The 14,259-nt window shown below is 42.4% G+C and overlaps 1 protein-coding gene and 1 long non-coding RNA gene across 3 annotated transcripts in view; both read left to right on the top strand.

Annotated features, from left to right (window-relative positions):
- Nucleotides 1–2,156: 2,156 nt before the first annotated feature.
- LOC135378594 (neprilysin-1-like) overlaps nt 2,157–14,259 on the top strand; it is a 189,077-nt gene continuing 176,974 nt past the window's right edge. For both annotated transcript variants that reach the window (XM_064611656.1, XM_064611655.1), the window contains exons 1-3: nt 2,157–2,265; nt 3,403–3,513; nt 10,461–10,514. In XM_064611656.1, coding sequence (XP_064467726.1) covers nt 3,450–3,513; nt 10,461–10,514 — 118 coding nt within the window. In that variant the 5' untranslated portion in view covers nt 2,157–2,265; nt 3,403–3,449. The remainder of the gene's footprint in view (nt 2,266–3,402; nt 3,514–10,460; nt 10,515–14,259) is intronic.
- LOC135368947 (uncharacterized) lies at nt 6,950–7,728 on the top strand. Its single transcript, XR_010414909.1, has 3 exons — nt 6,950–7,036; nt 7,139–7,242; nt 7,441–7,728. It is a non-coding gene; the product is annotated as an uncharacterized LOC135368947 (long non-coding RNA).

Here is a 14,259-nt window from a genome sequence, read left to right as displayed (position 1 = left end):
TCGCATCAGAACACATTCATTTGTAATGGGATCTGTTCCTCTTTTTCCGACAAATGAATACAAATACTTGGATGTTTTATTCCAGTCTAACTTACACTGGGAGGGTCTCATTAGTCAGGTTGTGTCCAAGGCAAGGCGTACTTTGTTTTTCCTTAGACGCAATTTTAAGTAGGCGCCGCGTAATTTAAAGGAAACTGTTTTCTAATCATATGTTCTCCCCATATTGGAATATGCTTCGGTGGTGTAGGATCCCCAGCAGGAATATTCACAGAAAAGCATTCAGGGAGTACAGAATATGGCAGCGAGGTTCGTGTCGGGCAATTATTCTTCTCTTATCCACTCTCATGAAGTTATTGCAGAGTTAGGGTGGGACAACTTAAAAAATAGCAGGCGATATAATCGTTTGAAACTGTTGTACGATATTCATAGCGGAGACGCTGCTCCAAATAAGAATGACTTTATCCTGCCACCTGTGTATGTATCGTACAAGATGGATCACTCTAAAAAGATTGAACCACGCCGTTTTTCAAAGAGTATTTTTAGGCTATCTTTCTTTTGTTCTACCATTCCAGAGTGGAATTCTCTGCCCCAAGAAGCTGTTAATGCTGCCAATAACTCTTTATTTGTGGTTAAGATTAGGTATCTTATGCGTTGATTCTGAGTTTTTTTTTCTGTTTTTTTTTTGCAATATTTTGTGTTTGACCTGCTGATAATGATGCGATCATTATTGTATTACCTCGCTCCTCTGGTGTAATGTCTTACGGCGCTGCAGACTGTCTGAATAAATAAATTAAAAATCGTCCAAAGCCTTCCTAAATGGCGGCAAAAGTTTCTAGAAGGTAATTGCCGCAAGCCCTAAAATCCTACGGCGAGTACGTCGCTAGTTAGAATTTTTTTATCACTTTAGGTGAAACACCTTGTATGATAATTGACAGAAAGGGGCGTACGCCCACGCTCACTTCGAATCAGAAACGTTAACCCTATGAGTGCTGACAGTGGTTTTCACAGACCGTGCTATGCGAGGAAGTTGCGTTTTTAGAATGCAAAATAATTTTATTTTACTCGATATATGCTATTACAGTTCATGGTTTAATTCAGCGTATTTTCATTCATGCACATGATTATCCACATGAGGACGAAGCGTTCCAAGCTGTTTCGGGTTCCATTGCGGTTTGAGTCCCTGGTGAGCTCCCTGAATAATGTCTTTCTCAGATTTTTATTTTTTTTTATTACGATACGCTGAAAATTATTCGACGTACAGTAGTACGGAACATTTGCTTATGTTTCGATTCTTCCACCTACATTTTTATTTAATTTAATAAACATTTAGACATAACAAATAAATACTGGCAATTAGTAACCATCGAAAAGAGGTATTCAAATAGGTAACCGAGAAAATATTACATTCTATGCATGGGTGCATGCTGGTTTATAAAATTGGATTTTTGCCTACCAGGGATCCACGTAGCTTTAAAATTTAAAACAAATAATGGAACATGCGGGTCTCTGTGATGTGCGGTAAAGGCATTCTTGCACCCGAGCGTGCTACTCGTATTATTTAGCCTCTGTTGCCATATGTTGTGAATGTAGCGACAGTACGATAACCGTCCCTGAAACATTACAGTAATCAACGTCGCACCCCAAGGACAATGTGTGGTTCCCTGGAGAATCCGTTTGTGAATGCCGTATGCAACCGCGTGACTTGTACCACATACTTTCGGAACATTTTCTTCGTTCCAGACACTCAAGATGGATGTATCGATAGAACGGAACACAGGCACGAAAATACGACCAAGGTGCCTTTGAAAGAACTTTCCACATAGCAGCTCTAAAGTGATGGAACATCCGTATTAATCAACGTGCGGGAGTGTCCCATAGGCACTGGTCAACAACAGTGTCTCGCTGCCTGTATATCAGATAATATTTATTCACCCTCCCTCAGGCAGGCTTCCCACGATTGGTTGTGTCTACGCTTCACACGGCTTCATTGATAACGAAATGCAGTGCACTGCGAACCTTTCAGACTTTACCTTTCGCAGAAACTTTGTCCTCTTGTGCCGCATCCTCCAGCGAGGGACAAGGTACATTGTTTACGTGACCAATGAAGGAAGACCTGGAGTGTCAGCAGAATTGCTGAACTAATTACGTTGGCCTTTTTGATACATTACCTTCAGCGTCGTACAAGGTCCACTAAACCCACCCGCACGGCCTATATCAAATTTGATAGAACAGTCCGTGTGCATAGTCATCCAGCTCCAGGGTAAGGTAAGTTGAGAACATTTGCAACATGCGAATCAAGCTTTCCGTATCCTTGTTTCGTATTCGGGAGATATTTGTTGAGAAAGAAGCTCTTAAAAATAGGGCAAACGTTTTCATTCTAAAGTGCTGGTACGGTTTACTATTAGGGTAAGGTGGTCTACGTTGACTATTTCGTTAATAGCAGCCAGAATGATCGCCTAAATTGGAACACAATTCGTTAACTGAATCCCCACACATTTCAGAAATGATCCACAAATGGTTTAATGGATTAATGTCGTGCTACACCAGATATTTAGTTCGTACGAGCGAAAACTGACAGGGTACATGTTTTCATTCACTTACCCCACCCTACGGATAAGTTGAGGACATCAAAAACTTAATGCGGGGTTTAAATTTCGTCGTTTGTTTGGGCCAGCCGAAACGGTCAGCCACGAGTAATGCACGTTGAAACACTGGACAGTGGCAGAGCATCATAACCGCGAGGTCATATTTTATTAGCCGAGGAGCAGAAGTGAGCAAATTGGAAGTCGATGCTCGCTAAAGTTACAGATGAGACAAAAAGAAAAAAAAAGCCCCTCCTACCTCGACCACATCTGCAAAACAGCGTCTGACGTCTTTCTAGAAAGCCACGTGCAAAACGTCAACACGTTACTGCAAAGCTCAGATAACGACTGTGCTCACCCTGGTGTCACGGAGGAGAAAAATATTGCTAAGAAAATGTCACTCGAAAAACCCAAACTGTCCTCAACTTACCCCCGTCTTGAAGCAGCCCCACTTTACCCTATGGTTCATGATAAGATACTAGTCACACAGATACTCACATTCCGAGATAAATCAACAGAGAACTTTTCCTTAAGATGCTGCGGGAATTCAGCTAGTACGGGTTGCTAGGATACCTTGTCAAATTTCTATTAAACTTCTCGGGCTCACCATATTCAATAGCTAGGTATCATATCAGTGAAGACAACAGACTTCCATAGCCCTACATCACCATATTTCCTTTCCTGCGCAAAAGGAGTCTGACGCTTATTTATATTCAGCGATATTACGTTCTCTAATTTTATGCTTTTTTTTTCTCTCTCTCTCTCTTTTGCACCCTCAGCTGTACGAAGGTTTGTGCAGCCTTGTTCCTTTTATTCGCAGGAAATCCAACTGTGCATGTCCAGTTTCTACGTGGGACTCCGGACGTCATGCTACAGTGGCTATTATTTCTCCTCGTCGTGCCATTGCTGTGTGAAGCACGACCACAACATGGTGAATATTCCGCACAACTGATATATGGCGATCATTGAGAAAGTCAGATCTACGTGGGAGTCGAGCCACGCACCTCTTGATTCGGCTGTGTTTCACCCACAGAACGGCTACTTTCCGTTAATACTCTGCAACGAGCCATATTCAGAATTGGAGTGCTTACTGAGGTATTTCTTCCCTTAGGACTCAGATGAAACTAGCGATTTGCATAATATACGTACGTTATTTAACAACATTATTTCGCTTATCTCTATAGTATTTTTGAAATGCCTGAAGGCCAGAAATCTAAGTTCGTTCGAGAGTGTGTCACTCTCCACTCCACCAGCACTCATTTGGTTTGTTGTTGTACTAAATACACGAAACTGTTTCCTTGCGCTCAACGTCATCTAAAATTCAGCATCAATAGGTTGAATGTTATTTATAACATATTATATACCTGTCCACAACTGAAGTAGGCAAGCTAGCAAGGCTTGATATTAGCATTGCTTTGAGCTTGAGGTAAAACACAAACTGGCAAAATGAAGCTTTAGTACCCAGCGTGCAAGGGAGCCAGGTAAAAAGAAAGCTTACACTTCGGCGTCTCAGCGCATGCGAATATGATCCGCGTAACACGTACCTTCTAACAGTCAATAGTACAGTTGAATATAGCACTAGGGAGCGTGTGTGCTGTGCAATGAATGGAAGGGTATTCAGGAGCAAAAAGGACGATAAATAGTAATAAAAATACTGACGAGTGATAACAATAACAGTAACTAAAGTAAAAATATAGAATAAAACTTCGAAGAGGTTGCAAGGTCATGTACCAAACAGGTATTTGAGTCTGTCCTGACGAATTAGCAAGGATAAGAGAAGTATCCGGGAGTGGTTGCGTGACCAATCGTTCTGGGAGGACAATGCTGTTAGTTTTTTGTGTTTTGTCGTTCCCCCAAGCTTAGGGACAAGTTGCCCACGGCGATGATAGGCTGGCTCGCACATCCTTTTGTTACTGCTATCAGGGATCTTTCTAGTATGATGCGGGACAGAATTTCTTTGCAGGCGATTATACATGTAGAATACAGGTATAGGGTAGGGAAGGGTACGGCAGGCCTCAATGGTTAAAAGTTCACAAGTATACTTGATTTCTTTTCTTCCTTTTTCTTTTACTTTTTTTATTGCGTTTTCCGAAACATATCGTTGAGTAGACCGTTTCCAGCACCCATACCGGGTACAGAGCGAGTGAGGAGGAAGAGGAGGTAGACAACAGGGTGAAAAGGGAAGGATTCTGTCCTACGTACTCTCCCAGGCGCTGTGAGCTTGCCGGATGCGGCGGTGCATTGTGTCGACCCGGGGACGCTCTCACCATTCCTATCACCACAAGTATTAACCTAAGTTCCTCCATAAAGGAATATCTTAACAAAATTGCATTTTGTCTCTAACAATCGATGAATTTAGCGTAGATGCTGGTTTTCTTCGTATCACCGCCCCCTTCTGTCCCCTACGCTGTGATAGTAAATCATGTGTATGATAGTGGGCAACACCACTATTAATGGGAGACGTGAAATTTACTACTTCATAAAGATGCTTCAGTAACGCAAGAGTAACTAAAATGCATTATATATGGAACAGTTAATGTTGAATCTAACCATCCTAGTGAAAGCTGCATCTGTTGAAGTAACTTTTACAACCATTATCCCATTCACCTATCTTCCTTGGAAAACATGATTATTAGCGTAGCAAGATATTTATTATATGTATCAATTGATAAGTAGTATAATTAGTAGTACAGTGGTTTATCAACCAAATATATATACCAAACACGGGGGTTTAGAAAAAAGAAGAAAATAAACTGGGAGGATCATAATTAGTTCTGTCATAACAGCTTAACGTATCTTTGCTGGCACTTGTCTACGGCTGAAATAGGAAGCCCCCCGCCCCCGCTAGTTTAAGTCAGGGGGTATCTCATCTCATTCGGAGGTGTAGGGAGGTCTGGAAAGATCACTGCAGCAAAATCCCAATGACGCTACTGAAAGCCAGATGTTAACAATGTTTGGTAGGAAGTTAGAAGTACACATCGAATTGCTAGAACAGGATATGGTAGGTATCTGATTTGAGTAGCCTTTGACTAACTACGGCCCCATGAAGTCCAGTTCTCTCGTCTTTGTGCATATCTTTTTAGTAAGTGATACTGTAATAATGTCCCTGAAGGTATTCTGAATGAATTGACTTTGGCAACAGGGACCTGAGCATGGGGGAAGGACAAAAGTCACGTTGCAAACGACAAGTATGCACCAGCTCTCTTGCATTTTACTTCTACGTCCAACGGTATGAAACTTGCCGTAATGAGAGCTGTTGGAACGCGCGTATCGCGCTTTTTCAGTTGAAAAGATACGCCAATACAGCAGGGGTCAGGGGTCATTCTCTTGCTTACTTAGGCAGTCGTTACTCAAAAGGTATACATACCGCCGTCGCCTGCCCTTCTTTAAGGGACCATGAAATGATTTTCGCGAATTCCGGGTACTCTGCAGGAAACCGTTCTCCATGATCGCCCACTAATCGTACACACATCGACTTTTAACCGTATTTAGTACAACGGAGACACAGTTATCCGACAAAAATAGCGGAGCGTGACCACTGGATATATGCCTTCCAAGAGGTTTCACGTCATCGCCATCCGATTCTCTCAGACACTGTGACCGACGAGGAGGACACACCCAACAAGGCCAACACATCGCGCAGATCACGCCGCTGCCGCGGAACTCGGACTTACAACAGTTAACCATTGAAACCGAACTTCTCAAGAATTGATGTTGTTCTTCGAAAAAAGTATAATGTTAATGAGTAACCTGTCTCAAATGCTTTACATTCTACACTCTTAAAAATGAACGTCACCGCATAGCACGCTCCTAGCAAACCATCATCTCAAATGATATCGTTATCTGGCCTGATTTGTTGAAATCGGGGGGCGTACGCCTTTTTTGTGACACTTATGCTGTTCATAATAGTCACAAAAAAGGCGTACGCCTCCCGTTTTCAACAAATCAGGGCAGATAACGAGATCATTCGTGGCAATGGTTGGCGCAGAGCGTTCTATGTGGTGAAGTTCATTTTTAAGAGTGTACTTCAATATCACCGGGCGTCTGTCCGCCAATCAGTGGCCAACTCCAACGTCGTTCTTTGCGAACATTCACAGTTGCCACCAGTTGCCAGTTTCAAAAAGTGTTAAAAACTTAGCGCGATAAATATGAAGAACCGAGAGGTGATAACTTGGGTGTGTGATCACACAACAGAGTTCTATATAATGATACCTTGAAACATTATGGTTATATTTCACTTCATAATTCCTTTAAACTTATTTTCAAACAAATGGAGGGATCCCGCTTTTCTCCTTTCTCGAACGTGTCAAACTTTACCTTTCGTCTACAGTTGTCAGCTTCAGTGATAGAATTTTCTCGCAGTCAAAGGAATTTGCATTGGTTCTTCCGTCGTACCCAAGGTCAGCAAGATTTACATTTCCGCATTTTCCCGATCACTATCGTCGTTTTCCAAGGTATGTCATGGCAGAGCTCTTGTTCGACGTTAGATAGATGATATAATTATTTTAGTCTCTCATTCCGACTCCTTAACCGAACTCTTGACGTGTGCTCAACAGACGTGCCGTCCTACGTTGTGTTGGGGGCATGACCGTACTGACCCGAAACCCCTGCTCTCAAGGTGGAGCTGTCATCCCAAATCCGTAAAGTCAGGTATAATCAAGTAGGTATTGTGTTCTGCTGTTAAAAAATCATGTATCCACAAAGCCCCTACTGCTGTGTTCCAACAAATCTGCCACCTGAAAGAAGCTGGCTCCAGACGGAAAATATATATACACACCTACGCAATCTCCTCAATCCTGCAAAAACAGTGAACTCTTGATGACCAGTTAACAGCCGCATTATTGTACCCCTTTTCCAGGGTATTTCGCATCGGGTGTGAAAATTGGCAACTACGCAGGGACACCATGTTCACAACAAGCTGTCCACCCTCACATCCTTCCGATCAAAGTCAAATGAAGTCAAATCTGGTGAAAGTCAGCGGTGCAACACGTCCCACAAAAAGAAGTTCGCAGGGTGCAGCTGTCTTGCGTCTTCCTTGTACTTTTCCAGTTCGCGGATTCCTACATTGGGTAGACCCGCAGGTTCCTGAAAGATAGGCTTCGGGAACACGCTAACAATGCCATAAGTCAATCAAGTACTTCTGAACTTCTTAAACATCTGGATGTCTGTTCGGGTTGTTCAGCAGACCTTCGGAACCAAATGTATAATCTCCTGCAAAGACACTCTCTCCCTCATCATGTAAGAACCCACACTCTTAAAAACGAGTTTCACCACATAGCACGCTCCTAGCCAACCATAATCTCGAATGACATCGTTATCTGGCCTCATTTGTTGAAAACGGGAGGCGTACGCCTTTTTTGTGACACTTATGCTGTTCATAATTGTCACAAAAAAGGCGTACGCCTCCCGTTTTCGACAAATCAGGCCAGATAACGATATCATTCGAGATGATGGTTGGCGAGGAGCCTGCTATGCGGAGAAGTTCATTCCTAAGAGTGCACGTCTACCCAACGTTACCCCCCCCCCCCCCTGTAAGAAAATCCTCCCTGACAGCAACAACAAAAATATGTGTGAGCCAACCAGTCAAGCATTGTCCTCCCAGAAGGGTTCGTCACTGTCCTTAAAGGACAGCACCTGGGGTGCCTTCACCTTTTCAAATTGTAAGATTATTCCACAAGCCCATATCGAACTGTGTCTGAACCCAACCTTCATTTCCAGAAAACGGCCCCGAATTTTAAATAATCATATATTAACCATTGGGAAACAGACAGAGGGCCACTATTTTTATTACGGCAGTCGTTGAGGCGGTCTTTACCGCTGACGTAATTGATATCAGTGTGCCTTTAAAACATGTCTTCCTCTATAAGGAGCATACGAGAATGTAGACTGCCGATGGTGGCAGGGATCGTCTGCCCGGTCGATGTAAGCTTCTTGATCGCAGTTCCCTTTTTTTTTTTTTTGCTATTTTTCGAGTCCGAATGGGCCGCTCCGAGCACACACAGCTGTTACCTGGATAAGTTCTGAGCACTCAAGCGTTGGTTTCATACCACCGACTCACGCACGAAATCAACTGGGAACTTGGTATGAAACATCTTTGTTCTTAGCGTACCTCCTCGTACAGCGAGGAGCACGGCATTCTGCACGGCATTCGGCATTCGGTCACACCGCATACCTCACGAAGTGACACCTTAGTAGGGATGGAACGATATCAAGATTCTTATCGATATTTTCGATATTTTATGCCTATATATATTCGAGCCCGATATATTCAAGAATTTTAAAATATCGATATTTACGGGGAAAATATCGATATCCACGTCGATATAGATATCGATATGCATGCTGATCGAAATATCAGTAATTCAGGTTCTGCACGGGGAGAGGATATGAAAAAAGGCGCGTGTCAACATTTTATTAACCAACCTTGAAGGCTATTTTCCTCTCTCCCTCTTGATTCGGTTTTGCAATACGATGGCCATAATTCCTTTAAAGATTAGATGCATATTCGGGGAAAACTTTGTCAGTTTCTAAAAGTTGGTGGATCGTACGGGGCTGCATTTCGTGCCGGAGTCCGCATTAGAATGCGCAGAACGGGTTCACCGTGGGCGCAACATACACAGCGGTCCAAACCAAGGAGTTTCTGTTGCTGGCGTGGATCCGTCTCTGCAAACATCCACTCCTCGAAGACCAAAGAAGAAGGAAGCAGGCAAGTTGGTAAGGATCCGAAGAGGGCGACATCTTCTGCACTCACCTGAATTCTTGCATCAATCATTTCCCCAATATTTCTGTCGCGATAATTGAGGACGTATCACCATTGGCCCTGGTAATACAAGTTGTTCGCAAAAATAGATATTTTTGCATCACCACATCTTGGACGAAGGTGATCGTGACGTCAGTGGTGCAAGCGGATGATCTGACGGCAAAGCAAAATATATATTTCTCCGTAAACACAATGTATTCGTCAAAACTATTTTGGTGGTACATGCAATAGGCACCAAGCATTGTGCGCAGTCGTCTTTGTTGTGATCTATCACAACAAATTTTCCCCGGAGCCGACCTTCAATCCCGTCGCCGTTACTCCTGGGCAAGCTCTGTTATCCTCGCTAATTCGACAAAACACTCAAACACCTTGTTAACGTTGATCATCATTATCGTACGGTTATTTATTGCAGTTGGTCACTCAACTATGGTTTTTAATGGATCAAACATTTTCGCTTCCCTGGATTTTCTGTCTATCATTTCATAGCATCAATCCGTGTCACTACTCTGTTAAATAGTGGACACATACTAAGGTTAACAGTAAGCACGCAATTTAATGTCACTGGTACCTTGTAAGCTCTGCTAAGTTTTTATTGCATATCTTCATTTTCATGTACTGTTATTTCCTTTTATTGTCATCAGCATTTTATTACTCTTTATCACCATTTTTGCATTAGAATTTCTTTTTATTTTCTGCATACCACCCACGCTCGCCCGTGCTATCTAAACGCTACTACTGACAGTGAAGAGGCTCGTGTTACTCGCATCATATTCACTTACACCGAGACGCCCGCTCATTATGTATTAATAAAGCTTCATTGCTGGTTCGTGAGTCTGCCATGTATTCTTCTCATCCTGTGTTTTATCTAAAACTCAACGCAATGTTAAAATCAATGTTATCTACTCGGAGAGCACGATCTTCGGCTCCTGTTTATACAATATACCGATATTGGTAGAATGAATGCGCTTTTGAGTTTTTCTTCAATAATGATGATAAACTGCACGAATATAAATTATTATTCAATGTCATGTTTCTTTGTCACTTCTGTGTTTGAGCGCGAAAGAAAATTGATGCATGCGTTAAAATTACAGTTGTTCTACGTTTTATGTTTCTTGCAGAAAACGCCAGACACAATCGGACTGTGTGCACTTCAGATGTGTGCTTTCGAAGAGGTAAGCTCACAATCATCCCTGCGGTAACATTTGGTTAACATTAGGGTAATGTCAACCTAACTAAGGGAGCGCGACAAGTTCCTAGCGAGGAGCTTAGGCAATGCTAGTACTATGACTTTGACAGTAAAAACATTTTAGATTTCAGTCAGATTGAGAGACACAATATAGCCAATCTGTACGCGGCTTTTGCCCCAACGGTGTCTTCAAAGAGCCGTTGGAAAGCTGATGACATGACTGGGTTATTTTGATCGCAACAGGCGATACCTGATCCTATTGCTTACCGTAATTTGTGTGAAGGCAGAATGATGACTTTCACAGGAAGAAAAGCAGTCTTACAAAGATGAGAACGGAGCTTTTAGGGCTTGATATTATTTACAATAATTCTGCCATAAACTAAGCAATTTCCTCGTAGTGAAAGCGTGACACTCTGTACCCGGTTGAAGGACACTGTAGTTGCTGACAAAGTTTCTAGTGCGGGCAATGGCGAAGGATGTGTTACAGATTTTGAAGATCACCACAGTGTCAACAAAGCTTGGAGTGTTAATAGGGGATATCACCGAGGAGCCATCTCCGATTCACGACTTTGTCGCATGTAGATGGCGCCACACAAACATCCGGGTCTCAGCAAGGTGAAAGCTCTAACCAATACCCCTGTTACGAGTTACTCCTCCGCTGGATTGTGCGGTTCCATAAACACGTGTGACCTCCTTGACTATCAAGGTGCAGGGATCTCCCTTCATGTGTGGGTTGTCAAGGTCAACTGACCTAAAGGAAAAAACGCAGGTCCCACCAAGGCGAATTCTTCTTCATTGTCTCTTTGTAGACTGCATCACTTCTGGGGTTGATGTTATCTTAGCTTTCCTAAGCTTTCCATGTCGGAGTTTTCGACACCAGCACGCAAAGTCGAATCGTTACGTTTCGTTCGCCGGGTTTATTTCGAGAAAATTATATTGACCAGCTGATATTTCTTTGGCTGAGAAGCCCAACAGTAAAACATTTTGCAGACAGACGGCTTTCGCAAAGCCAACTGCTGTGTATTCACAGAAAAAGTGTGGTGCATTGATTGATTACATTAACCATATAAAATTTCTCCAATCTACAAAACACGCACGCAAACGAGCCTACGCTTGATGTTTACGAGTCTCATACCATGTATTATTTCTCCTTTATTGGAAACGGTCATAATCGGGCAGGAGGACACAAATAGGCGACAAAAAAAATTTGTTTACAGCTTCTACTACAATGTCACACCTCCTTCATATTTGATGTCTGGCATATGGATGTCGGAAAAAATGCCCCCCCCCCCCCCCCAGAAAAAAAGCCATGGCAGTAAAAAAAAGTCGCAGCCGGTAAAAGTGTGATGGGAATCGAACATTTCGGTGCAGGACATTAGGGTGTGGACGTTTCGGTGCACAGACCTTTCGGTGCACGGGCATTTCGGTGCACGGACAGACATTTCTGTGCATGGACATTCAGGTGCACGGATTAGGTCGAAAGCCGTTTGATCGAACGCGGGAGATTTGGTCGAAAGACATTTGATCGAACGTCGTTTGATCGAAACGACAGCAGTCAGTTGATCGATTTATTTTATTGGTTCGCTTGTAGCGTAGATGGAACAAAAAAAAACTAGAAGAAAAAACAAAAGAAAGCTTCAGTCCTAAGTGCTGTTATCTTAAGGAATATTTAACTCTGTGTAATCCGCTTGCCCATAAACGCATTTCTCAACCTAACCCACTTTTTTCGCATCCAGAAAGCCGTCCAAGGTCCTGCGTTGTCCCGTTGGACAACTTGATAGGTTGTTTCGCTCTGACAGATAGTGACTAAACATGGCATACAAGCCTTTCACCCCTAATCCCCTAACTTTTTGTGTAATAATAATTGATGTCAATTGTCAAATGATAAACATTTTGAAAAATAAATAAATAAAATCAATCAGTGACATTTCTGAGTGATTTATTAGCGTCGAACGTGGACAAATTTTAACAATGTACTATTATTGTTTGTAGTTAACTGACATTGTATAGGAGACTGAAGCTGGCTTTTTAGCAGCTGTCGGACGACGCATTCGCGTCTCAAAAGTTCAAAAATTTGAAAAATGATACACTTAAAACGCTTTATTATTCACTGCTTCACACAGTGGAAAAGTCGAAAATAAATTATGAAACTGTCATGGTGGACTCATGGTAAAATAGTGGTAAAATGGAACGGGATTAGCAAATGTCCGCTCCTCCTCAATAATACAACCCAGAGATGGTGAGAGTGATAGATGATCAGTAATTCTGACCAAACTATCGACAGACTACAAAAAAAATGTACGGGTATATATATATATATACATACATATACCGTATGCATATACAGCATATGTTGGGATATTAAGATGTACGTGAGGCATGTATACGGATCAACATAGTAAGTAGCTCTCACTTTATTTTATGCCCTGCCTATGCCAGTCTAACGTGTGCAGCTTCGCGGTTATTGAAATGTGTTCGGTTTGGAAGAGACAGCTATTCGATGAGGAATTCGAACGTTGAATTGCATGTTTGATTCGGAATTCGAATAGAATGTACGACTACTCGCTTCGGTTGACCTTTGCTTTTTTTTCATTTTTTCTCTAATATATCTTCATATCCCCCACCCCTCCGTGTTTATTCACACTGTAGTAAAAAGTCGACGTCCAAAGTGAACGAACCCACGCGTATCAAAAGTGGATGTCCCTCAGGGGACTTTTTTTTTCTGAGGACATTTCTTCCAATTGATAATTTTTCCGGTGACATTTCTTTTTTTGGAGCATTTATTCCTAAACCCCTTACAGGACCATCTAATAACAAAAAAGTGCCGATTTTCATATTCAGTGCAGTTGAAAACTTGTATGCCTACAAAGACAGCACCATATAAACGTGGGATCCATGGTCCCTTCACCGAAAAATTAACGGCCACTGTTCACCGAAAACAGATAAGGATGATACGACATAGCCGCAGGCTGGCTTGCCGGAAAACGTGCATTGTCATACCGATCAGGTCGGACAACCCCAAGGCAGAGAACAGACTGGGAGATTGCGACGCACACTATATCTCCAACTATACCAAACAGCAGACGCTTTTGTTGATCCCTTACCTAGTCTCCCAAAAAGAGCTGTTTCAAGGACTTCAACAGTGCGAAGGGAACCTGTCAGGAAAGGGAATTTAGGATAAGGTATTTACGATGCAGTGTGGCGGAGCGATTCTTTTTACCCCGTTAGCCCGCGATGTGGCGCCACAGGGAGGCGCAAAATAGATCAATCAAGCAGCGCTTACCTGCCTTCATGTTTTATCATATATCGGGAGAACAGATAATCGGATGCGGATGATACTGGCGTTAACATGTTCAAGAAATTTTTTTTACTTTGCCGCTCCAGGAAAATTTCTGCATAAGTCTCTTAGTTTCTTTAGAAGAGCGTGTCAAAGCTTGAGTATCCAATTTTGGTAATTTTTTGTACTTCAGTAACGTGTTTAGAAAAACGACTCGAGAAAAATTAATATTTTTTTTCTTAAAGCGACAAAGCGCATTTTCGAACGCTATACAACAAGACCAGTCTCGTAAAAATCGGTTCATTATTTACCAGAAGAGGCTGCAAGGTTTGGCCCATAGAAAATACATGGGGCCGCCGGAGATGGTATCCCCCTGTTAACTTGTCGGAAGCCATGACGCAACTAAGCAGTAAAAGTGACATTTGCGAGATTTTTGTAGACCCGAAGTACACCA

The sequence above is a fragment of the Ornithodoros turicata genome, chromosome 1 (assembly GCF_037126465.1).
Source record: "Ornithodoros turicata isolate Travis chromosome 1, ASM3712646v1, whole genome shotgun sequence".
In the NCBI taxonomy this organism is placed as follows: domain Eukaryota; kingdom Metazoa; phylum Arthropoda; class Arachnida; order Ixodida; family Argasidae; genus Ornithodoros; species Ornithodoros turicata.
The sequence above is the reverse complement of the archived record's forward strand: the minus strand, read 5'-3'. Positions and strand labels throughout refer to the sequence as shown.